At 38.0% G+C, this 25,571-nt stretch overlaps 2 protein-coding genes across 7 annotated transcripts in view; both read left to right on the forward strand.

The window, feature by feature from the left end:
- The window catches only part of RABGAP1L (RAB GTPase activating protein 1 like), a 726,983-nt gene that overhangs the window by 17,122 nt on the left and 684,290 nt on the right, over positions 1-25,571 (forward strand). For 2 of the 6 annotated variants that reach the window (XM_069546102.1, XM_069546104.1), the window contains exon 1: positions 4,547-4,648. The exons of the other annotated variants lie outside the window; for them this stretch is intronic. The gene's annotated coding sequence lies outside the window, so the exon portion shown is untranslated. Of the gene's footprint in view, positions 1-4,546; positions 4,649-25,571 lie in introns of those variants that run through there. 6 annotated transcript variants of the gene reach the window in all.
- On the forward strand, positions 8,535-9,398 carry LOC138416619 (cytochrome c). The gene has a single exon (XM_069546120.1). It carries the CDS (start codon positions 8,603-8,605, stop codon positions 8,918-8,920), a length of 318 nt encoding a protein of 105 aa, XP_069402221.1. The 5' UTR covers positions 8,535-8,602; the 3' UTR covers positions 8,921-9,398.

The following is a 25,571-nucleotide window of genomic DNA, read 5'->3' on the forward strand; positions in this document are numbered from 1 at the left end:
CATTGCCACCCTCCCTGTCACCTCCAGCTGTACCTTGACTAACATTTGGATATAAAAGAATCTAATCAGATTGCTCTCTCCTTTGATTTTCCTGTTGCTGACTTCCTGTCATTCAGATCTCTGCTTAAAAAAATTGTTTTCTGAGTCTTTCCCAAACCACCTAATCTGAAGTGCTTCTTGATGCTCTCGGCTTGCTCTGCCACGTTGCCCTATGTATTTTCATGCAGAATACTTATTCCTGTCATAGAAACTTTCTTCTTTCCTTTCTCCCTCCGTCCCTTTCTTCACTCCCTCCTTCCTTTCTTCCATTCTCCAGTAGCTTATATGCTCTTTGAGAGCAAGGACTTAACTGGTTTTTATCACTTCTGTTATCTCTAGAGCTTCAAATAATTCGCTCAATAAAGTTTTGTTACTATAGAATGAAGCAGACATTCTTTCCCCTAAGTAGCTTTATGACTGTCTTGAAAGTTCATTTTACTTCATTATGCCTTGGTTTCTTCCGTTGCAAAATGGGTGGGGGATAGGAGAGAAAAGAGATTGAATTAGATTATTTCTAAAATCTCTGCTGTTAGCTTGTGGTGAGCTTTGAGTCCTGCTCGAATGGTGTTGATGAAGTTGGGCTTAGCTACTTAATTATTTTCTTTCTCTTCTCTTGAAACCAGTAGTGCATATTTATATTTGTAAGATTACTGACAGCACTGGCGAATTAACTCTGATTGCAGACTCAGTTTTTTGGTGTATCTAGATTATTAAAGAGATTAGACCTGCAACTTGATTTCTGTTTTGATGATCATATTAGGTTCTGTGGCATACCTAAGTATTAAGTTGAACTGATCTTTCTGGTATTTACTCTAAATATTAGGAAATTGTAGTCATCTCTTTTTAATTAATTTCGATTATGAGAGTTATGATTTCTATGAAATGAACTTTGAGATAATATACATATAAATAAAATGAAAGTTTACAGTAAAAGTAACTTTTGTAGTAATTTCTGGAAGGCAGTTGGAATTGTAGATATAAACTAGTTTTTCCTTTGGTGCACGTGACTAGAATTTTAGACAGTGGGCTGTTTTAGTCTTCATTTGGGAATATTATATTGAACAAAAACATGTTTGAAATGGGTAAAGGAAATGAGCAGACAGTTGATATTAGAGGATATACAGCCTGTAAGCAACTGTTAGAAGAATGTGTGATCTTCTCAGTAATCAAAGAAATGCTGACTAAAACAAAATGGAATACTACTTTATACTTATTTCAGATTTTTTAAAAAACAGTTACATGTAATGCTGGTTAGATATTAGTAAAGCAGGCGTATTCAGATAGTGCTACTGGATTGCAATTTGGTAGGATGTATCTAGAATTTTTAGACTATTCATAATTGTTTTATAAATCTCATCAGTAGCTTTCCTTCTGAGAATATCCTAAAGAAATAACTACAGAAGAAAGAAGGCCAAGATAAGAAACAGGTGTTTGTAGGAAACTATTCAGAGCAACATTATAGTAGTGGCTTATTGGAAGCAACTCAAATTTTCAACAATAGGAGACTTTAAGATATGGTACACTTATTGCAAGAACCATTGTGTAGCATAAAAATAATTAGAAAGACTATCATTTTAAGGAAGAGTGAATGTAACCATTTAAAATTATAAGAAAAATATCAGGAATGCACTGAAATGCCGACTTTAAAAAAAATTTTTTTTTTCCTAAATTTGTGTAACTTTTATAATGAAAAAAGCATAAATAAAATTAGATTTTGCTAGCAATGATAAATTTGTTAGTATAACTAGGGTTGCCAGATTTAACAAATAAAAATACATACACTATTTGGGATGTATATTCCAAATAAATAAAATTATTTTTCTGAGATTCAACATTAAAATGAGTGCCTTATGTTTTATCTGACAACCCTAAGTGTAACACATTTAGGTTATAGTTGAATGTTGTTAAGAAATGTTGGGACACTCTGCCTCCCAAATAATTCCAACAATTGTTTTTAATTTAGTTAAAAACTAGAATTATTTAGCTAGGAAAATTACTCTTATGGTCTAATTTTTTTTCAGAACTTTTTTGACTGATGCTTGAAGGAAATATGCTTCAGTGTTTGGCAAGAGTAATTAAAAACTCTTGCTACTTAACAAAAACATGATACTGGATACTGCTTTTTTACCTTAGATAGAAGGATGATTTGTTGAGTTAACATTTTTTTAGTTTTAGAAATAATAGGATTTCTGGATTTCCCTGATGATCCAGTGGTTAGGACTCCATATTTTCACTGCCACCGGCCTGGGTTTGATCCCTGGTTGAGGAACCGAGGTCCCACAAGCCAGTAGCTGTGGTGAAGAAAAAAAAAAGGCATTTCTGCAGTGAAACATCTTTCTACATATATCTGGGAAGGTGCTTTCCCTATCAGAGACTTATTGATATAATGTTTGAGAGGTCAAGGAAATGAGAATAAGGGGGGAAGTTGAAATAGGATTGTAACTACTCTGCTTTGAAAACTGGAACTTTTTTTAAGTTTCATATTTGAAGTGAAAATAAAGTGCACTTATAAGAAGTTCTGACAGTTTTCTAAATCCTAAGTAATCCTCCCACAGAATAAATAACATGTCAGGACTTTTTGGATTGAAAAAGATGCAATTTTGGGGTCCAATTGAAGATAAATCATATGAAAATGAAGATCAATTTAGTAATTATTATTGATACAGTTAATGTATCCAATCAAGGGCTTTGATATACTAGGTGCTAATAACAGAGATACCCTGCCATCATAGAATTTATAGTTTAGGGAGGAGTTTGGCAATTACTGTGCTCTGTGATAAGTATAATGATAGGCCATTTGAGCTGCAGGGGTAGCTCAGAGGAGGGGCACCTTAGCCAGAGGAGAGATTCTACCATCAGAAGGAGTAGGAGTTAGCCAGGGAAGATGATGTGGGAGTCCTGGAGATTGAGAGCAGATATGAAGGTCCAGAAGCAGGGAAGAACATAGCAGATCTGAAGAGTGAAAGAAGGAAGTGGACAGCAGTGTATTTGAAGGAACGGGGAGAGCACATGGTAACACATGAGGCTGTAAAGGTGAGCAGGGGCCAGGTGATGGTGGGTCTTACAGATCATTTAAGATGTGGGCTTTATTCTAAGAATGCTGTGCTGTGCTTAGTTGCTCAGTCATGTCTGACTCTTTCGACCCCATGGACTGGAGCCTGCCACGCCCATGGGGATTCTCCAGGCCAGAATACTGGAGTGGGTTGCTGTGCTCTCCCCAGGGGATCTTCCCAACCCAGGGATTGAGCCCAGGTCTCCTGCATTGTGGGTGGATTCTTCACCATCTGAGACACACATTAGATTTTGTTCTAGAGAGATTATTTTGGCCTGGGTGTGTAGAGTTGATTTGGAGAGAAGTAGGCTAGAGTATGGAAGACAGTTTAGGAAATTGTTACAGTAATCCAGGTAACTCAACTAGGATGGGAGTAGTGAAGCTTGAAAGGAGTGGACAGATTTAAGAAATTTTTATGAGACAAAATCATTGGGACTTTGTGATATGTTTGATTTAGGAGTGAAAGAGAAGGAGTCATAATTCTTGGGCAGGTTTACCAAGAGGGATTAAAGGAGGAGTAGTGTTTTGGAGTTTGACATTGTAGATGTCTGTAGCTGCTGCTGCTGCTGCTGCTGCTGCTGCTGCTAAGTTGCTTCAGTCGTGTCCTACTCTGTGCGACCCCATAGATGGCAGCCCACCAGGCTCCCCCGTACCTGGGATTCTCCAGGCAAGAACAGTGGAGTGGGTTGCCATTTCCTTCTCCAAGATGTCTGTAGGCAGCTTGACAAATGGTATAAAATGTGAGAAAGATGTCTGGGTTTGAAATGTACTAATTGAGATTAAGTGGGTAGAGTTGAAGAGACCCAGAATAGAACCCTGAGGAGCTCCCTTTAAAAAAAAAAGTGATTGTTACGAAAATCTTACATTTTTATTTGTTTTTCTTCCATTTGTACTTATTGTATTTACTTTGTTTTTACAAGTCTTTCCTCTGTTAGATTATAAGCCCCTTAAGGGCAGGACCATGTCTCTTTTGTTTACCTCTGTATGCACAGTACTTGGCACATAGTATACACTTGTTAAATATTTGTGAAAACAGTTTTTCCTATTACTTTTGTTCCTCATTTGAGTCTTTAGTTGTGGGCATTTATTTCCAGAATCTCTGTTCTATTGTATGATCAGTTTGTCCTCTTTCAGTCAGTATCACGTTGTTCACTCACCCAGTCATGTCCGACTCTTTGTGACCCCATGGCTTGCGGCTCTCCAGGCCTCCCTGTCCCTCACCATCTCCCAGAGTTTGCCCAAGTTCCTGTTCATTGCACTGTTGGCTGTAGACAGCCATCTTATCCTCTGACATCTTCTCCTGCCCTAGATCTTTCCCAGCATCAGGGACTTTTCCAGTGAGTCGTCTGTTCACATCAGATGACCAAAATACTGGCACTTCAGCATCAGTCTTTCCAGTGAATATTTGGGGTTGATCTCCTTTAAGATTGACTGGTTTGATTTCCTTGCTGTTCAAGGGACTTTCAGGAGTCTTCTCCAGCACGGCAATTTGAAGGCATCAATTCTTTGGCGTTCTGCCTTCCTTACGGTCCAGCTTTCACAATCAGTGTCATATAGGTATGTTTTCTTTTAACTTTTCATTATGGAAAATTTGAAATTTATGAGAAAGAAAACAGTTTACTTAATACCCACATAGTAATCTAAATTATGTTTCTCATTTTGGCTTAATCTCTTTTTTGGGGTGTAGCACTGCAAATTACAGAAATTGGTTTATTTTTATCCCTAATTACTTGAATGTATCTCTCAAAAGTAAGAACATTTTCTTATATAACTATATTCACATTATCACATTATCATACCTAACTAAATTAACAATTTCTTAATATCCTCAGAAACCCAGCCTGAATTAAAATTTTGCCAGTTATACCCAAAATGTTTGTGTTAGTTTTCTAGAGCTGCCATAACCAAATATCACATACCAGGTGGCTTAAAGGACAGGATTTATTTTCTCACAGTTTGGAGACTGTAAATCCAAAATCAGTGTATTTCTCCTGAGAATCTCCCCTTGGCTTGCAGGTGGCTGCCTCTCTGTGTCCTCATGTGGTCTTTCCTCTCTGAGTGCATCCCTGGTGTTTCTGTGTGTCTGAGTTTCCTTTTTACAAGGGCACACCAGTCAGATTGGATTAGGACCCGCCCTAATGGCCTCCTTTTAACTTACCTTTTTAAAGGCCCTAACTCCAAAAATAGTCACATTCTGAGATACTGGGGGTTAGGGCTTCAAGATATGTAGAATATTTTTGTGGTGGGAGTGGGGGCACAGTTCAGTCCTAAACAATGTCGTTTATACTGGTGGCTTGTTCAAAGCAGGATTTAATCAAGGACTATGCAGTTGCATTTAGTTGTAAATTTCTTACGTACACTTTAACCTACATACATCTCCCCACTTTACCCCTTTTCTTCTCTTGACAATACAGACATCTAGCCAGCTGTCCTGTAAGATATTCCATGTTTTGAATTTGTCTGACTTATTCCATTGTTTCCTGTTTCCTATAAGCTGAAAGCTAGATCTGAAGGTTTATTTAAACTAAAACATTTTGGGCACCGGTATTTATAGTTTGTGCTGTATGGGTCAAATGGTTGTGTCTGGAGGCACATGTCTCATTGTCCTACTCTTAATGATGCTGAGATTGATCACTGGGTAAAGTGGTAACAGAGTAGAATTGTTCTGTTATAAAGTTTATTATTTTCCTTATCACTAAGAAGTTATCTGTGGTACAGCACTGTAAGTATTACATGGTTTTGATCGTTGCAATTTAGGGTAGTGTGGTTGCTTGAATGCCATCAATAAGAGTTGTTACGAATAGTGAATATTTCTCATTTTTCGCTTTCCAGGATTTGAACCCCTTGCCTGTATTTGGCAAATTTCCTCAATTTATGAGGCAGAGCCGTCTTTTTACTAGAGAAGCGGAAAACGTTAGGTGCTTTACTCCCAGGCCTCTTTTCATTTAGGGCGTGGATACATACCTGGGTTCTATCAGTCAAATACCTATCTCCAGTTTTGGACTAGAAGCTTGTAATATAAAGATGACCCTGGGAAAAAATCCATTCCAGTGAGGGTTGGTAGTAGTAGCCACTATCTTGTTTAGTTTAAGAAGCAGCAGGGGCACTGATTCTAAGTGTGGCATCCACCCAGTGTCTAGACTGTCGGTAATGTGGGCGGTACGAGCTCTCACATCTGTGCCAGCAGCAGCGGTGTCGTCACTGGAAAGGTTGAGTCTTGCTTTCAGGCATAGCCTTGGCTGTGTGGCCTTTTACAAGTCCAGTTCCTTGCTTTTCTGAAGATATATTTTAATAAATTCCATTTCTGCTCTGGTAGCTATAATTTCTTTTTCTTCTTAATAACTAAGAAATCTTACTGGGAGAAACACTTTGAGGGGATAGTTTAGGTCAGAAGTTGGACCCAGTGTCATCTTAGATCCTCTTTAAATCTGTAGTTATGTTTGCCCGCCCATTCTTGGTTTGTAAAAGTCATTTTATATTTGTCTTTATTTCCTTTTTTCTTGTTCTTTGAAATACAATTTGCCACCGGTTGTTAAGTTTTAGAAGTATTCATTGCAAAAGCATTCATTTTATGCCCACTGTGAGCTGGAGAAACAAGATGAATAGTAACCTGCCCTCGAGGAAGATAAATCACGTAGAGGTTTTAATCTTGAAAGAGGTTCAGATAAAGTGCATTGACAGTTCAAGTAGGAAGAAATTGTTTGCATTAGGAGGGGTAGGAGATGATGAAAGAGGTATGATTTGAGCTGAGTTTTGGAGGCATGGTAGTGTCTAGGTATAGCCAGCTGAGAGAGAAGGGGGCTTTAGGTAAAGGGAATAGCATGACCAGAGGTAAGATGTTGAATGTGTATATGGGGATATTTATTCTATTAGGAAGCAAAATTGATAATTTAGAATGCTTATTTGTTCATTAACAGTAATGGTAAGAAATCCATTGCATGTTGACATAAATGACATACATTTTATTGGAAAGTAACTTTCTAAAAACAGTTTAGTGAGAAAGCATGGTTTTGCATTTTGCGAATTCCTTTAATGTCTGCCTTAGTAGATGACAGATTCTCGTATCTGCTACTGCATTCACTTCATGGTAGTATGTTGTTTGGGTTGAAACATTTGAAGAGAGTCTGGCCATTTTCCTTTACTTTTAGCCACCACTCATCCTGGGGCAAGGAGTGAGGAGCTGAGAATGCAGGTGTTTGAAGATCTCCTCTGCATACTGTTTAACCAGAATTAGATAAACAGTGAAGATTTTGTGGAGGAGGTGAGATTTGAAATGAGAGTTGTAGGCATTAGATAAACAGGAGGAAATAGAAAGGCATTATTGTTGGGGCCAAATAGTATAAACAAAGTTTTGGAAAATTAAATGTCTCAGGATCAAAAGTTTGAAACAATTGCCTTGATTTCAAAAGGTAGATCAAAAGTAAAAATGATCTTCATGTACTGGGATCTGATGAACTCTGGAGGATAATGGAAAGACCGTGGTACAATTAGTTGGCTCGTAATGCTGGGGAGTAATAGTGGCTTGCCGTTTATTGTGTGCTTTCTATGTGTCAATTACTGATCTAAGTTTAATACATGTATTCATACATGCAAATAACCTAAGAAAGTTGGTATTATTATTATTATCATCATTTTGCATATGAGAAACCTGAGGCACAGAGAAATTATGCTATTCATCTGAGGTCACACTATCAGTAAATTGCAGAGTTGGGATTTAAACTCAGACAGCTGGATTCCAAGGCCTATTTGTTTATGGAGCACCCTAAATTGCCTCTTAAATATTAAAAAATAAGTTTATATAACGAGGATGGTACTACCTTCTGAAGGAATATTGAAACTGAGGAATTTAAACTTGTACAGGAGAATAGGTAAATGTGTGTTTTTTTTTTTAGTTTAATTTATTAGAAACTTTTATTTCAAAATATATATTGAATATGTCAGCTGTTGGGGTGAGGGTATATGGATGAATGTGGCAGAGCCTGCTAATTTTTCCTCAACAGCTGTCTGTCCTTTCTTCTGAAGTAATATCTTTTTTTTTTTTTTTGAAGTAATATCTTCTTAAGCTGGGCTCATGTTAGTTGATAATAATGACTACATCTTGCAGCTCTTTTTGAAAGCTGGAATGGTCATATAACTAAGTTCAGGACCTTGGAATGTAAGTAGAAGTACTGTTGGAACTTGCCTTAAGTGGTAGATGGTATATATCCTTTGTTCTGTCTGTCTCTCTCTTTTTTCTTTCCTTAGTCTTACAGCCTGTAAAATGCCAAAGGGAAAAGTGTTAAAAAAGAATCTCTTCGAATGGAAATTCTTAGAAAGGATTACATAGGAGCTGTCCACGGTGTCAAGTGAGGGAGAAAACTCAGTGTCATAAGAATTAAAATTTGGTAGCACAGTAAGAATGCCAAAGATGTGTGGCAAACTTTATTAGAAGTACTCAGGGCTTAGAAAGCGGGACGTTCGGCTTGTGAGCGGGAACTTCTCGGTCGCGCACAGAAAAAGAACGATTTAAAAATGGGTGATGTTGAGAAAGGCAAGAAGATTTTTGTTCAGAAGTGTGCCCAGTGCCATACTGTGGAAAAGGGAGGGAAGCACAAGACTGGGCCAAACCTCCATGGTCTGTTTGGACGAAAGACAGGTCAGGCTCCTGGATTCTCTTACACAGATGCCAACAAAAACAAAGGTATCACCTGGGGAGAGGAGACGCTGATGGAGTACTTGGAGAATCCCAAGAAGTACATCCCTGGAACCAAGATGATCTTTGCTGGCATTAAGAAGAAGGGAGAGAGGGAGGACTTGATAGCTTATCTCAAAAAAGCTACCAATGAGTAATAGTTGGCCACTGCCTTATTTATTATGAAACAGAAGTGTCTCATGACTTTTTATGTGTACCATATTTAAATTGATCTCATACACTAGAATTCAGATTATGAATGGCTGATGGAATAATTCTGTTGGACAGTCCTGATTTAAATAAGATTGGTCTGTGGCTAAACAAATATGGTCAGCTTTTTTAATTTTGATAGTAATTCCGGTTCAACAAGTACTATCACTTTTCCCATTCTAAAGAGATGATTGAACTTGAATAAGGAATATGAAACTTTTTAGGGAGATGGTGCATTCCTTCTCAAAACCTATAAGAGATTTGTTTTATATTTAGATTTCTATAACTGGTTATATTAATATATTTAAATACTGAAAAGGTCCCTTCACTGTCTCACAGAACAGAGGAGGATTCACACGTGTTTCAAGTTGTGTTCATTAGCCTGTTAAGGCAAGGATTGAAAATACACTGACAAAGTCCACTTTATCTGTTTGGTTTTATAAACTATGCCAATTTAATTAAAATTCTCTATCTAAAATTTAGCCTTTTACTTAATGAAAGGCATTTTAGTGTGGTTTATGTATAGCATCAAATAAAGAGTATTTAGCACCTCAAAAAAAAAAAAAAAAAAAAAAAGAAGTACTCAGTTGGTGAATTTGAACATGCTGATCCTGGAGCAGCTAACATCCTTACTCACAACCTGGCATTCTCAGAAATTTTGAACTCCTAAAGATGCTTCGCCAGAAAGGGCCATGATTGTCTATTCATTTGAAATGTAAGTAAAGCTTGGGAAAAAAGTGGCAACACGACTCAAGTTACACAGACAGCCCTGCTTTATTTTTTTTCTTTTAACCTTATGATACTATTATTTCTATTTCTTTAAAATATTTGAATAGGTGATTTTTCAGAGAAGTTTTAGGTTCATAGCAAATTTGAGCAGAAAGTACAGTTTCATAGACCCCTCCTGCCCTGTCCTCCATGCAGAGCCTACTTCACTGTCAGCATCAGACATCAAAGTGGTACATTTATTACCACTGATGAACTTAGGTTGATACATAATCATCCCTAAAGTCCGTAATGTACATCAGAATCCACTTTTAGTTTTGTACAATTTGTGAGTGTGGATGTATAACAACATGTATCCACCACTATAGTATCATACAGAATAGTTTTACTGCCCTAAAAATCCTCCGTGTTCTGCTTTTTCATCCTCCATCCCAGCTGACCACCACTTATTTTTCTTCTGCCACCAGTAATTTTGTATTTTCTAGAATGTTGCATAGTTGGAATCTTAACAGTAAGTAGTCTTTGCACATTGGCTTCTTTCACTTAGTATTATGAATTTGAAGTACTTCCATGTGTTTCCATGTCTTGATTGTTGTTGTTCAGTTACTCAGTCGTGTCCGAATGGACTGCAGCATACCAGGTTTCCCTGTCCTTCACCGTCTCCCCAAGTTTGCTCAAACTTATGTCCATTTGAGTCGATGATGCCATCCAGCCATCTCATCCGCTGTTGCCCGCTTCTCTTGCCCTCAATCTTTCCCAGCATCGAGGTCTTTTCCAATGAGTCAAGTCTTAGTGTCAGGCCAAAGTATTGGAGTTTTAGCTTCAGCATCAATTCTTCCAATGTATCAGTCAGTTCAGTTCAGTTGCTCAGTCGTGTCTGACTCTTTGTGACCCCATGGACTGCATTACGCCAGGCCTCCCTGCCCATTGCCAACTCCCGGAGTTTACTCAAACTCATGTCCCTTGAGTCGGTGATGTCATCTAGTCATCTCATCCTCTGTGTCTCCTCCTCCTCCTGCCTTCAGTCTTTCCCCATCAGGGTTTTTTCCAATGAGTCCATTCATCACATCAGGTGGCCAAAGTATTGGGAGTTTCAGCTTTAGCATCAGTCCTTCCAATGAGTATTCAGGACTGATTTCCTTCAGGATGGACTGGTTGAATCTCCTTGCAGTCCAAGGGACTCTCAAGAGTCTTCTCCAATACCACAGTTCCAAAGCATTAATTCTTCGGTGCTCAACCTTCTTTATGGTTCAGTTCACATCCATACATGTCTACTGGAAAAACCATACCTTTGACTAGATGGACCTTTGTCAGAAGAGTGATGTCTCTGGTTTTTAATATGCTGTCTCTTTTTAGCACTTACTAATAGTCCATTGTCTGAATTATTTATGAATTCACCTATTGTAGGAATTTTGGGTACTTCTACATTTCTGTAAATATAAATAAAGCTGTTGCAAATATACATGTGCAGGTTTTGTGTGGACATAACTTTTTGATTCCTTTGAGTAAATAACAAGGAGTGTGATCACTGGATCATATGGCTAGTTTTGTGAGAAACCACCAAATTGTCTTCTGGAATGACCATATCATTTTGCATTCCTGCCGGAAATAACTGAATTTTTGTTATGTCATGTTCTTGTTGGCTGTTGGTGTTGTCAGTATTCTGGATTTCAGTCCTTCTAATAAGTGTATAGAGGTATTTTATCGTTTCAGTTTGCATTTCCCTGATGACTTAGATGTGGAGCATCTTTTTATATATTTATTTGCTATCTGTTAAGTTCTTTGAGATAATCTATTTTACCCCATTTTTTAAATGAAGTTGTTAATTTTCCTGTTATGTTATTATTTTCATGCCTTTCTTTTTTCTTGTCTTCCTCTTACAGTTAATGTGAGAGACATTGTGTCTTAGTGAAGTCCCTTAGAATCAGACTGTTAAAATCCTGCTTCCATCATTTAATCACTATGGCTTGTGAAAGTTAAAATAAGCTCTTGTGCCTCAGGTTCCTTCTTGGTAAAAGAAGGGTTATAATGTGTGATGATTAAAGAAGTTGATATATATAATATAAAAAGGGCTTGGAGTAGGGCTTGACCTATGTTAGAACATAGTATTTATTATCCCATCATTTCATATAATTGTTATCAGTCACTGCTCTTTACCACATTCCCTCTAGAAAACTTCTGTTAAACTTATTCACACTAACTTGTGTATGATTTTTAAGAATATTTATATTTTCAGTCTTAATTGAATTTTAAAAATCACGTTGGTACCATATGAGCGTTTTCTCTTGGTAAAATGTTTAATAAATACACAAGTATATCTAGTTAAAAATAAAGTTTCCCTGCATGTAACACCTCTTCCCCTTACTTCCTCTCCTCTTTCCAGATGCTAAGTACTATTCACAGTCAATAGTAGATTGAGGCTGAGCAGATAGGCCTGTGGTGTTCCATCTTAAAAATATTTTAAAATCTGAAGTCTTCTGGCAGCTGTTCTAATCTAGAGTCTCTTGTAGTAGAGAAGTTTCATGAAGCCTTGCAGTGTTAATCTCTTGTACTCCCCTCAGGATTTATTTGTAGACCCAATACCCTGAGTACGATCTACTGCTCTTTGGTTACTTCTTCAGTTTGTGGTAGTCAGGGTATTTCATTTCTCATCTTGGCAGTTGTATGCTAAGAATTCCCAGCTTATTTAAGAAGATGCTCAGCCTTAGTGGTGTGGAAGTTGATCCCACAGGTCACTCAAGGTTGGGGTGGAGTTATGGTGGCAATCTTGGCTTGCTCATGTTGTTTTCTGTATAAAGCAGTGATTCTTGACTGTTTAAGGTTCATGATGGCTCCACTGAAACATGATTGTAGAAATAGGAGGCATCAGGAGGGATATGTCAGCGCTCTGGGCCATCCGGCTGTTACTGATCTGGGAAATGTAAGGAGACCTGGAGATGCCTTACAGTCTTTTAGCTCTAACTTCAGAGCCTATTGGCTAGCTACTGTTCACTAAGAAAATATCCAGCTGAGAGGCAGAAAATTTTATGCAGTTTGCTTTGAAAACTGTGGTGCTTAAAGTACTTGAAGGGTAGTTTAGAATTTTATTTTAGGTTTTACTTATTGAAATGAGTTTTTAAAAAGATGTGAAATTGTACATTCAAATAATTATTTCCTGAAAATTTCCACCTTTATTTTAAAATCCTGGGTAGTATGTAATCATTGTAACATATTTAAGAGTACAAGTAAAAAGTGAAATCTCCTCATTCATTGTTTACTAAATACACACATTTAAAAATAAAAGAAATGAGCTTACAATAGATAGTGTATTTTGGATATTTTTCTGTGACAATTATTTGGCAGCATAATACCACATAACTTGTGGAACTGTTTCCTTACTGTTGGATAGAATCTGGATCTCCATTGCTTCCATGGTGGCTCAGTGGTAAAGAATCTGCCTGCAGTACAGGAGATGCGTTTTGGTCCCTGGGTCGGAAAGATCCCCTGGAGAAGGAAATGGCAACCTACTGCAGTATTCTTGCCTGGAGAATCCCCATGGACAGAGGAGTTTGGTGGGCTACAGTCCATGGGATCACAAGAGTCGGACATGACTTAGAGACTACACCACCACCTCCACTGAAAGCAAATTTAGTGTTCTTGTCATTGTATTTTCTTGTATTATTGGATGTTTATCTAGGACAGATTTTTGCAGGTGGAAAACAGTGCACCTTTACTTTAAAATTAAAAAAAATTTCAGTAGAATTAAATGTTGACCTCTGGATTTTTAAGGGGGCAGTAAAGCTCAAACTTGTTTTGGTAGAGATGAAAAATGTTTCATTTAATAATGAAAAATGTTTATCAAATAGACTATTGCAGGTAGAAACTCCCAAGGAAATTTCTACATAGTTGAGTTTCAGGTAGATGAAGATGTGAGGATAATCTCACAAAATAATGGCTAATACTTTTTCATTGTCATTAAAATTAAGAGGAAAAAATTTCTGAAAGGCTTGGTGATGTTTTGGCAAGAAGTTACATCAGTTTAAGGTGCTTCCTAGTGAGAGATGTAATAATGATAATTGTTTTGTTATAAAAGTGATGGATTCATGTGGTTAAAATTTAAGCAGTTTCAGAATGTCCGTATCTTTTGCATAGAGCCCTGCTCCCATCCCACCCTAACCTTCAGAAGAACTACTGAGTTTAGTTATGCAGAGGGTGATTTCCCAATTTGTCATTACATTTCCATGTCCTTTTTTTCCCTTGAGGTACAGTTGATACACAATATTTAGGTAAATTATATGTTTCAGTTGTACAACATAATTTCACAATTTTTAAAGGTTCTACTGGTGGCTCAGAGGTTAAAGTGTCTGCCTGCAATGCAGGAGATGTGGGTTCGATTCCTGGGTTGGGAAGATCCCCTGGAGAAGGAAATGGTAACCCACTCCAGTATTCTTGCCTGGAGAACCCCATGGACAGAGGAGCCTGGTGGGCTACAGTCCACGGGGTAGCAAAGAGTTGGACACGACTGAGCAACTTCACTTCACTTTCACTTTCACTCCATTTATAATTATTTAAAATAATGGCTATATTCCCCACACTGTGCAGTATATCCATGTACCTTATTTATTTTGTACATAGTATTATAGTTTATACTTCTTAATCGACTGCACTTTTCTTGCCTTTCCCTTCTTCCCTTCCACTACCTATGTGTCTGGGTGGTTTTTTTTTTTTTTTTTTTTTTTTAATTCACTAGTTTGTTTTATACTTTGGATTCCACTTGTGATACCATACAGTGTTTGTCTTTCTCTGACTTATTTCACTTAGCATAATGCTCCCCAAGTCCATCCATGTTGCTGCAAATGGTAGCATTTCATTCTTTTTGTGACTATTACTCCATTGTGTATACCACCTCTCCTTTATCCATTCATCTATTGATGGACACTTAGATTGTTTCTGTATTTTGGCAATTGTAAATAATGCTTCTATGAACATTGGAGGACATGTATCTTTTCTGATTAGTGATTTGCTTTTTTCCGGATACATACCCAGGAGTGGAGTTTCTGGGTCACATGGTGGTTCTATTTTTAGTTTTTTTGAGAAACCTCTATACTCTTTTCCACAGTGGCTGTACCAATTTACTTTCCCACCAACAGTGTAGAAGGGTTCTCTTTTCTCCACATCCTCACCAACATTTGTTATTTGTGACCATTTTGCATATCCATGTAGTTCTATTCTCCTTTGTAGTTAACCACTTTATTGCTTAGCTGTATCTCTGCTAATGTGAATTGTAAAGGGAAAGGGAGGAGTGTGATCATGTCTGGTAGATGATGGATTATTTGAAAAAGTTGTTCAAAATAGGGAATCATGTGAACATAGCACAAATACCTTTTAACATGTTAAGTTGAAATCTGGGTGTACCTTTATTTACCAAGCTTTTGATGTAGGGCCAAGGCCTTCTGGCATTCTGTATATTGGTCTTTCTTGCATACACCTCACCTGTAATGCTTCATTTTAGATTTTTTTAGTGTGCCTAGAGTAAAACCTTAAAGCCTTAAATGTGGTAAAAAGCTGAATACAATCTTGTCCCTTACCAGATTCTAAGAAATCTACTCTTCCTTTGCCTTTCTGTGATCAAGTTATGCTGACTCTTCAATTTCTGAAACTTGCCTTAGAACTTTCTCACATGCTGTTCCCATAACCTGAAATTATCTTTTCTTCAAATCTTTGGATGTGGAATCTTAATCTCAAGTGTCCTGTTTTTAGAGAGACATCCTTAGTGTTCCAGTCTAAAGCGGGATTACTCCCCAGCCCCCGCCATCACTAATATCACCTGACTCTTTTCCTTCATTCTACTTGCAGCATTTGATGAGTATAGATTTGTGGGTTTATTTGTTGAATTTCTGCCTTTTCACAAAACTAAAGGCTACAAAAGGCAAGAGTTTTATGTGTTAGATTTGTCATAGCCTATGCTTAGAACAGTGTATGGATATAAGAAGAAACTTAAATATTTGTTGACTTAATTAACCAAATATTTATTTATTGTGTTTTTGTCAGTACTGTAGGAACATTAATAAAATGCCACTTAGTCACCGTATTGGTAGCCTGTGGTATATTTTTAAATGGAAATGTGTACATTCAGGTATGCATCATGTTTAATAAAATGTATGACATTAAATTTTTCAGGTGATAATATTAGAATATGCAAATTTTCTACAAAATTAAATAGAACCCTTTTTAAAACATGGGAGAAAACGTTGCTTATCTTTTTGAAATTAGTTACTCATTCATTTTTCATTGACACTGTCTTGAGAATTCTGATCATCTTTGAAAACCTAGGAAGATCATAGGCATTGTAGCCTTTTTTCCCACCGAAATAATTAAAGTTTTCTTTGAGACTCTGCATAATGTAGTTATACTTGCCCTCTGGAGAACCAAATAGGTTTAAAGGATAGCACTAGAAGTCGTGTCCGACTCTGTGTGATCAAACACACTGCAATTCTGATTTGTTGTATTGTAAGATTTGTTGTCCTTAATAAGATATACTGGGATGAACAGAATGACAGTCATCATTTGTAAAGGTTTTTAATCATAGTTTTGTTTATACAGGAAGGACCAGAAATTTTCTGATTTGAAAGGGTATACTTTATATAAGAGAACTGTGTGCAGTAAGTGTTCAGCTTTTGGTTTTATGTTAAGTCTATGGAATGTAGTTTCTTGACTATGGGTAAGTGGATTAATATTTCAAATCCCATTATAGTGGTAAAGTAGATTTGGGTTAGGTATTTGTATGGGATGTCTAATGTGATTAACATATTAAAAGATTCTGTGTTGACATGATCTTGCTAGAGAGAAGTTATTTGGTCTTTGAAATGTGTAAGTTTATCCCAACAAATGTGATATTGTCAGGTGGTGTACTGTGTTCTTGACATTTTCCTAGGAGCTCTAAATAAAAGACAAATAGACATATGGTTGCTGTCCAGGAGGAATTAGTTGTAATTGATGAGGTAGACGCATAAGTTATTATGTGACTGATAAATGCTTAAGTAAGAATATAAAGTAATGTAAAATGTTGTATAAACACTGCAGAGGGAGTGATCTACTCTTTCTGGAAAGGTTGTTAGTCAAGCAGATGAAACTGTTGGGATGTTACCCTCCCAAATTTGTATAAAATAGGGCTTCTTAAACTACCTGACGGAGAAGGCAATGGCACCCCACTTCAGTACTCTTGCCTGGAAAATCCCATGGACAGAGGAGCCTGGTGGGCTGCAGTCCATGGGGTCGCTAAGAGTTGGACACGACTGAGCGGCTTCACTTTCACTTTTTACTTTCATGCATTGGAGAAGGAAATGGCAACCCACTCCAGTGTTCTTGCCTGGAGAATCCCAGGGATGGGGGAGCCTGGTGGGCCTCTGTCTGTGGGGTCACACGGAGTCGGACATGACTAAAGCGACTTAGCAGCAGCAGCAGTAAACTACCTAAAAAGAGCCTCACAGACAGAGGAGAGTAAAACTACCCTTTGAATATACCTCAGAGCACTTGGAAATTTCTTAAATTCTCTGTTTTATAAAAGAAGTCATGTGAATGTTGCCTTCTATTGCATACTGGTTATATAAATGTAGTAATATTTCACTCTCAGAAGAGAAAAAAGAATCCTGCGGGTCTGTTAATTTTGGAAGACTGGGGTGAATGAAGAGGACTGACACCATGTCTGAGACACCTTCATTGCCTTAGTGTATCCCCAGCACGCCTCAGTTTGTGCCTGAGGGTATATGTATACTGATTGAGAAAAAACATTGGTCAGTCAGATCATGGAACATTGCATTCTTCTTCATTTCCCTCCCACATTCCTGTTGCTTTCTTTCTCCTTTCCTTTACTCTGTTCTTATAATTGCTTGGCATGCTGTGATCATTTTGTTGACTGCCCGGCAGGTCTTTATCAGCCAGTGAATAGAGAACATTGCTACAAGATGTTTGGAGTTATAACCAAGGGTGTTCCTAGAATAACAGAGAAAAGCTGAGTCAAGAGCATTCATTGTACACAAGGAAAGGGTCAGATTTGGTTCATGAGAGTTAGCAAAAGTCTAGGAAGGCAAGTATATTAATAAGGGAAAGATGGGCCAGACTATAAAGTTTGGGATTAGAAGATAGAAGTTCAGTTTCATAGCAACAACAAAGCATGTGGTGTTGACTTAGTTTTTTCCCAAAGTGGTCAGGGTATTAGACCAAATGGTCTGAAGATTTCATAAATTAAGTACACGTTCAAAGATCGATTATCTGCGAAACTTTGTAGTTCACTATCAAAAGGAATTATGTTACTGGTTTATTTTGTAGATGATAATATGCCTCCCTGTGGTTCTCTTGATGTTAGTGTGTTTCATTAACGATAGCTGCTTGATCTCTAACTTCCTCTGTTTCTTACTATGCTGCACGTCAGTTGGAGTTTCAGGAAGGTCTGTTGAAGTCTCTTCTCCGCATTTCCAGGCTCTTAATTCATTGAGAACAGAAACGAGGAGCCAAGTGAAGTGAAAGGGTTAGTTGCTCAGTTGTGTCCGATTCTGTGCGGCCTCATGGACTGTAGCCTGCCAGGTTCCTCTGTCCATGGGATTTCCCAGGCAAGAATACTGGAGTGGGTAGCCATTTCCTTCTCCAGGGGTTCTTCCCAACCCAGGATCGAACTTGCATCTCCTGCACTGCAGGCGGACTCTTTACCATCTGAGTCACCAGGGAATCCCAAATGTTGGAAAAAATTGTTGAGCTTTAGTACTAGTAAGGATGAATTGTGAAATGTAGTAAGGATTCTAGTATTGCATTCTTCCTTGCAAGAAGTGAAAGCCCCCCACACAGAAGTAAGAGCAGAATAGTTCCCCCGCCCCCCAGTGCAATGAATCATGACCCTGCCACAGCCACAGTTCATTCAGATGGAAACTTTGGTCAGGGAACTAGGCAGGCATGTTTTTAATTTGGTCACTTCCCAGACCAACACCAGGCACCCAACCTATGGGCCATCCTTGCAGGAGACAGACTGCTATAAAGTGACATTGGTTTGGTTGCTCTGAATCTGGTCTCTGTGTTTGATTAGCTATATTAACTAGAACAGATTGTTTAATCATTTGAATGTATTTCTTCATTTATAAGGTGGGAGTGCAATTAGTTCAGTGACTGTAGTGAACATAACAACAAAAAACAAAAAGATAACTAAAATGCCCAATACTGTTTGGTTCATGGTAACCATTTAGTAAATAATAGAAATAAAATGGTAACTGTTATTTATTTTCAACAGACTAGACCCTGAATGTTTAAATCTTTAAAAATTACAACTACCACATTAAACATACAGTATGTGATACTTGTTACATTCTAAATTGTACTATTAATAGACATGTATGCCTTCAAATTAATATTGCTTCTTTGGCTTACTCATTTCATCAAAGCAAAGGTTATTATTTTTATGCTGATGTACCCTTATACAGCAGAGTTTACGGAATATTACATAGACAACTAGGTATAAGTTTTCATTTTCTTGTCAGAATGAAATCTCAGTAATATTTTCCACATTTTGAGGGATGGGTCAACCACACTTTCATGAACACTTGCTTATCTTAACTGTCTTGTTTCATTTGAAGTAGGAGCTTTAATTTCAGACATGTTGATATTTTGTAAGAAAGGTGTTATTTATATTAGTGTGTAGTAACACACCCCAAAAGCATTGACCGGCCTTAAACTTTATATGAATGCCTTGCACATAATTATTGTTTAATAAATATTAGTTGACTGGCCTATTGTTGTACATTCATTTTCTCAGATACTCAGATTAAGGGAGATCCTAAAGTACTTCATTAAGATTTGGATATGTATAACAGGGTAAATCGGAGAAGGCAGTGGCAACCCACTCCAGTACTCTTGCCTGGAAAATCCCATGGACAGAGGAGCCTGGTAGGCTGCAGTCCATTGGGTCGCTAAGAGTTGGGCACGACTGAGCAACTTCACTTTCGCCTTTCACTTTCCTGCATTGGAGAAGGAAATGGCAACCCACTCCAGTGTTCTTGCCTGGAGAATCCCAGGGACAGGGGAGCCTGGTGGGCTGCTGTATATGGGGTCGCACAGAGTTGGACACGACTGAAACGACTTAGCAGCAGTAGCAGCAGCAACAGGGTAAATGGGCTTCCCAGGTGGCTCAGTGGTAAAGAATCTGCCTACCATTCAGGAGATAGGGCGTTTGATCCCTAGGTCGGGACGATCTCCTGGAAGTGGAAATGGCAACTCACTCTGCCAGGATAGTCCTATGGACAGAGGAGGCCTGTGGCCTACAGTCCACGGGGTTGCGAAGAATCAGACATGACTGAGCATTCATACAAGCAAGCAAGAGGTTATCTATGGAATGAGATAAGGTTAAAACATAGTTGTATACAGTCTGTATGATGTTAGAAATTGTAACAAGGGCTGGGATTCCTGGTACTAAATTATGTTGTTCTTTGGCTGAAGAAGTCGGGAGTTTATCTCAGACTAATTACTGTTTACTGATTTGGTTTTAAAAATATATGTGAAGAAAACCATTTAAGACATGGGTTTTGCTGAGTTTTCTTAATTGCCTGCATTAAACTTTTCCCTGCTTCTCTCCTATCCTCCTCTCTCCCTCCACCCCCCACCGCCCCCGCCCCCAGTAGTTACTCTGCATTGGAAGTATGCTAATCTTAAATTTTTCTTATTTGAAAGGTAGAAACTACTTCACATTGGATCTGAATTGAAAGGACAGCAGTCCCCCTGGGGGATTTTTAATCGTTATTGGTTAGAAACCAGAAAGTAAAGAGATAGGCACCAGAAGTTAGTATTTACTCTGTGGGAAAATGCCTTTACCTGCAATTAGATGAGGATATCATTTTCATAGAAGCCAACTTTGGTCTACTGTGATGCTCTTGGATGTCTTCTCTGCCGAGGTAGCCTTGCTCCCTGGCTACTCCTTATTGTTAGGGCATGCGTGAACTTTGTACATGTGTGAGTTCATCTCAGTGTGACCTGGAGTTTGGAATACTGTTGTACACTGTGAAGCAAGGAGGAGCCTGGGAATTTTTTTCTCCCAGAGTGCAATATGTGATTACTAGCTAGCTATATCTAAAACATAATAGATTAGGATCTACTTCAGATGTAGTGTTTGAGTTTTATCTCTGGATATGTCAAATGTGAGTTTTATTTCTGTGTTTCTCCAGCTATTTATTTTCCTCATTCTCTTGATAGAACACACTGAAATATGTTCTTGGCTTACAGAAGTTTGATATATTTTGACAAGACTGTGACAAGTTGTAAAAGACCCCATCCTTCCATTTTTTAAGCTTTCATCTTCTGGTTTGTCATATCAGATGTTACTGAATTTGTATGCTTAGTACTCTTATAAAAAAGCTAGTGATATTTAGCATATCAGATACAAGTTGCTTAAACAACACATATAAATAAAAAATAAAGTCAGGGACAGAAAATGTAAGGCCCTGAGATGGGCTTTGACTAGTGGGAGGAAAGTTATTCACTGCTATTTGGGGGGAAAAAAAGGAAGAGAAGTTCAGATGTCAAGTTAACTACTGTGGTTTCTTTGTTGATTTTTCTTGGAGACAGCTTCCCATTTGTAGAAATTGATTTAGAGTGGTAATTTTAATATCAGATAGATGAGTTTTTATCTGAATTCCTTTGTTGAGAAGCAGAAGAGAATCCCTGCCTCATTTTTTACCTTTAGGGAAAAAGTATAACAAATGACATTTAGCTGTGTGTTAAACATATAAGCTGGAGGATTTAAGGCGGGGTGGGGGGGACCTTTGACTTCTCACTTTGAGTGTTGGCTTGCAATTGTTAAATTCCCAAATGTAAACTTTGGGAATCAAGAGGGGATTGCCTGAATAAAGTAGCATTACTGTGTTTATGACTATGCGTTCACTGTCTGGGCCTATTCAGACCCTTTAGGAATAGTCAAGTTTTATTTTGTATTTATAACCTAGGATATATTTTTTTATGGTAGAAATACTTGTTCATGTCTCTATTACCTCATCTGTGACTGGATTAAGTAGATGAAAAGAAAATACCTTTGGTTAGTAAAGTGAAGTTGCTCAGTCGTGTCCGACTCTTTGCGACCCCATGGACTGTAGCCTACCAGGCTCTGAGGACCCTCTTAGTCCATGGAATTTTCCAGGCAAGAGTACTAGAGTGGGTTGCCATTTCCTTCTCCAGGGGATCTTCTCAACCCAGGGATCGAACCTGGGTCTCCCACACTGCAGGCAGACGCTTTACTGTTTGAGCCACCAGGTAACTGAACTCAAATCTAGCAGTGTAGTAAAATAAAAATGCCTTAGGGCAAGCAGAGTTATCTTCCCAACTTAACTAATAAGTGAGTGAGACTGTCATGTTGGAGGATCTGTACCCACTTTTAACTTATTAATTGATAGAATTAGGGTGAACACTTCGTTTACTTGTACTTGCTACATGCTTAAATGTAACAGTAGTCAGACTTTGGCAACCAATTAGATTACTATACTCACTTCTTTAAAGTATTTTATAACTTCCTGGTGGAATTGGTTTTGATATTGAAATTTAGCTTAGTATAACTTAACTGGAACTTTCTTTTATATCTTTGGTTTCATCTTATGTTTGTAAAAATTAGTATAGAGTTGGAAATTGTTATCCTAGTGACTGAAGTTGTGAAAGCCTTATTTGAATTCAGATAAGACTGATTTTTGTTTTAAGTTTACAGAGAAGCTGCATGCTTTGTAACTTGCAGCTGTAAGAGCCAGTATTAAGTGGAGCTGTTTAAATTCCTCTCTCAGCAGTCCTCAACCTTTTGGGCACCAGGGACCGGTTTTGAGCAAGTTAAGTGGGCAGGTTAATTTTTCCAAGGACTAGGGTTGTGTGGGATGGTTTCAGGATGATTTGAGCACATTACATTTATTATGCACTTTATTTTATGCTTCCATTTGTGAACCTGTTAACACGGAACTAGTGCTATCCATCTAATTCTTATGCTTCAAAATAGTCTCATTTTGATTTTGTGTCAAGTTCCATAAGTGGGTTGGGTAAATGGTTTGCTCCAACAGTCTAAATAGTCTTTTTGGAGAGTAGGGAGAATTACTTGGAAGTGCTGAGATTTTCGTTTATTTTTAAAGATATCAAATAATCCCCAAAGCATATGTGGCAGTGGAGAAGCTGCAAGGATCTTCTGTGTTGTTGCAGGTATCAGCGCCTAAAAGAACCAGCAGGTTTGATTCATCCTCCAGCTTAGAATGCTAAGTATATAATGGACTTCCAGTAAATGCTTGAATTAATGAGTCTGTCATGCACATTAAAAATAATTCTTTGTTACCTTTAGGCAAGTATTTAATGGTTTTTCTTCCACTTTGGGGAGATCGTTTTCAGAAATTGTGACATATCCTGTTTGTTCCATTTTTTTCAAAATTGGAAAGACATGACCATTTATAGAAATTTTTAGTTTTTATCTGGTTTCCATGTTCTTGTACTTTTTTGTTGTTAACCAATTAGTCATTTAAGTGTTTCTTAAATAATTCAGATATGGAATGACTAGATTCTTATGTCCAAGATTTTTCCTACTCTCGAATATAAGATTGCTCTGCCCCCCCCCCCCCCCCTTTCTTCATCTAGATACATCTCTGGTAATAAATTCCCTAGATTTTAAGGCATGAAATAATTTGAGAGTGGTACTCTGGAGGAGAATTGAGTTTCCTTCTCATTTTCATTACTTACTGGTTGTGTGGTTCCTAGATGAGTTACTTAATTCCTTTTTAATTCCAATTAACTAACTAATTTGGAGAAGGAAATGGCAACCCACTCCAGTATTCTTGCCTGGAGAATCCCAGGGACGGAGGAGCCTGTTGGGTGCTGTCTGTGGGGTCGCAGAGAGTCAGATACGACTGATGTGACTTAGCAGCAGCAGCAGCAACTAATTAATTGACTCCTGGCAAAGCAACTGAAAAATAGTCAAATAGTAAGTGCTAATAATCAATCCAGCCGAACTATTGTAAAATACTAAAAGATGATGCTGTTAAAGTTCTGCACTCAGTATGTCAGCAAATTTGGAAAACCCAGCAGTGGCCGCAGAACTGGAAAATGTCAGTTTTCATTCCAATTCCAAAGAAGGGCAGTGCAAAAGAATGTTCAAACTACCACACAATTGCACTCATTTCACGTGCTAGCAAGGTCATACTCAAAATCCTTCAAGCTAGGCTTCAATAGTACGTGAACTGAGAACTCCAGATGTACAAGCTGGATTTAGAAAAGGCAGGGGAACCAGAGATCCAGTTGCCAACATCTGTTGGATCATAGAAAAAGCAAGAAAATTCCAGAAAGATATCTACTTCTGCTTCATTGACTATGCTGAAGCCTTTGACTGGGTGGGTCACATCAAACTATGGAAAATTCTTGAAAAGATGGGAATATCAGACCGCTTACCTGTCTCATGAGAAACCTGTATGCAGGCCAACAAGCAGCAGTTAGAACTGGACATGAAACAACAGACTGGTTCCAAATTGGAAAGGAGTATGTCAAGGCTGTAGATTGTCACCCTGCTTATTTAACTTATATGCAGAGGACATCATGTGAAATGAAAGCCTGGATGAAGCACAAGCTGGAATGAAGATTGTTGGGGGAAATATCAATAACCTCAGATACGCAGATGACACTATTCTTAAGGCAGAAAGTGAAGAAGGACTAAAGAGCCTCTTGATGAAAGTGAGAGAGGAGGGTGAAAAAGCTGGTTTAAAACTCGGCATTCAAAAAATTAAGATCATGGCATCTGATCCCATCACTTCATGGCAAAAAGATGGGGAAACAGTGGAAACAGTGGCTGACTTTATATTTTTTGGGCTCCAAAATCACTGTGGATGGTGACTGCAGCCATGAAATTAAAAGATGCTTGCTCCTTGGAAGAAAGGCTATGACAAACCTAGCCATGTATTAAAAAGCAGAGATATCACTTTGACAAGAAAGGTCCATATAATCAAAGCTATGATTTTTCCAGTAGTCATGTACGATGTGAGAGTTGGACCATAAAGAGAGCTCAGTGCCAAAGAACTGATGCTTTGGAACTGAGGTGTTTGAGAAGACTCTTGAGAATCCTTGGACTGCAAGATCAAACCAGTCAATCCTAAAGGAAATCAGTCCTGAGTATTTGTTGGAAGGACTGATGCTAAAACTCCAATACTTTGGCCACCTGATGTGAACAACTGACTCATTGGAAAAAACCCTGATGCTGGGAAAGATTGAAGGAAGGAGAAGGGGAAGACAGAGGATGAGATGGTGGATAGTATTACTGACTCAATAAACATGAGTTTGAGCAAACTCTGGGAGATAGTGAAGGATAGGGAAGCCTAGCATGCTGTAGTTCATGGGGTCACAAAGAGTTGGACAGGACTGAGCGATAGAATGACAAAAATGCTGATAAAAACGATCTAACTATTACGTTAATTAAAGGAAAAGCGGAGTTAATCATGTAGGTTTAGAATGTGTTCTTAGTTGATGATGAGGGGAGATTGCACAATTGATAAAATTGTGGCAACATAGTAAAGACATTGTTAATGTATTGAGGACTCTTTAAATTTGTCTTCTAGATTTAAGTTACTTTTCCTGTTAAACAAACCATCTTAAAATTCATTGAAATGGTGAAGTAAAAGGCTGTTTTAGAGGAATAGTAGTTGCTGAACCTTTAGAAATCTAGAGTTTGTTTAGTTGTTCTTGGAGGTTCTTGTGAGAAAGAAAAAGAAAAGTATGTAACACAGTGCCTGCTAAGCAATGAGCTTAATGATTGGCAGCAAATATGTGTGTGTGTGTGTAGTGGTTAAGGATGTGGTCTCTCTGTTTGAACTGTTGTACTAGTCTTGTGACCTAGCATGTCATTTAGCATCCTGTTGT

The sequence above is a fragment of the Ovis canadensis genome, chromosome 12 (genome assembly GCF_042477335.2).
Source record: "Ovis canadensis isolate MfBH-ARS-UI-01 breed Bighorn chromosome 12, ARS-UI_OviCan_v2, whole genome shotgun sequence".
NCBI classification, from domain to species: Eukaryota; Metazoa; Chordata; class Mammalia; order Artiodactyla; family Bovidae; genus Ovis; species Ovis canadensis.

What these genes read in the sequence shown, in the direction of transcription:
- LOC138416619 (XM_069546120.1), top strand. Translation starts at nt 8,603, where the DNA reads ATGGGTGATGTTGAGAAAGGCAAGAAGATTTTTGTTCAGAAGTGTGCC.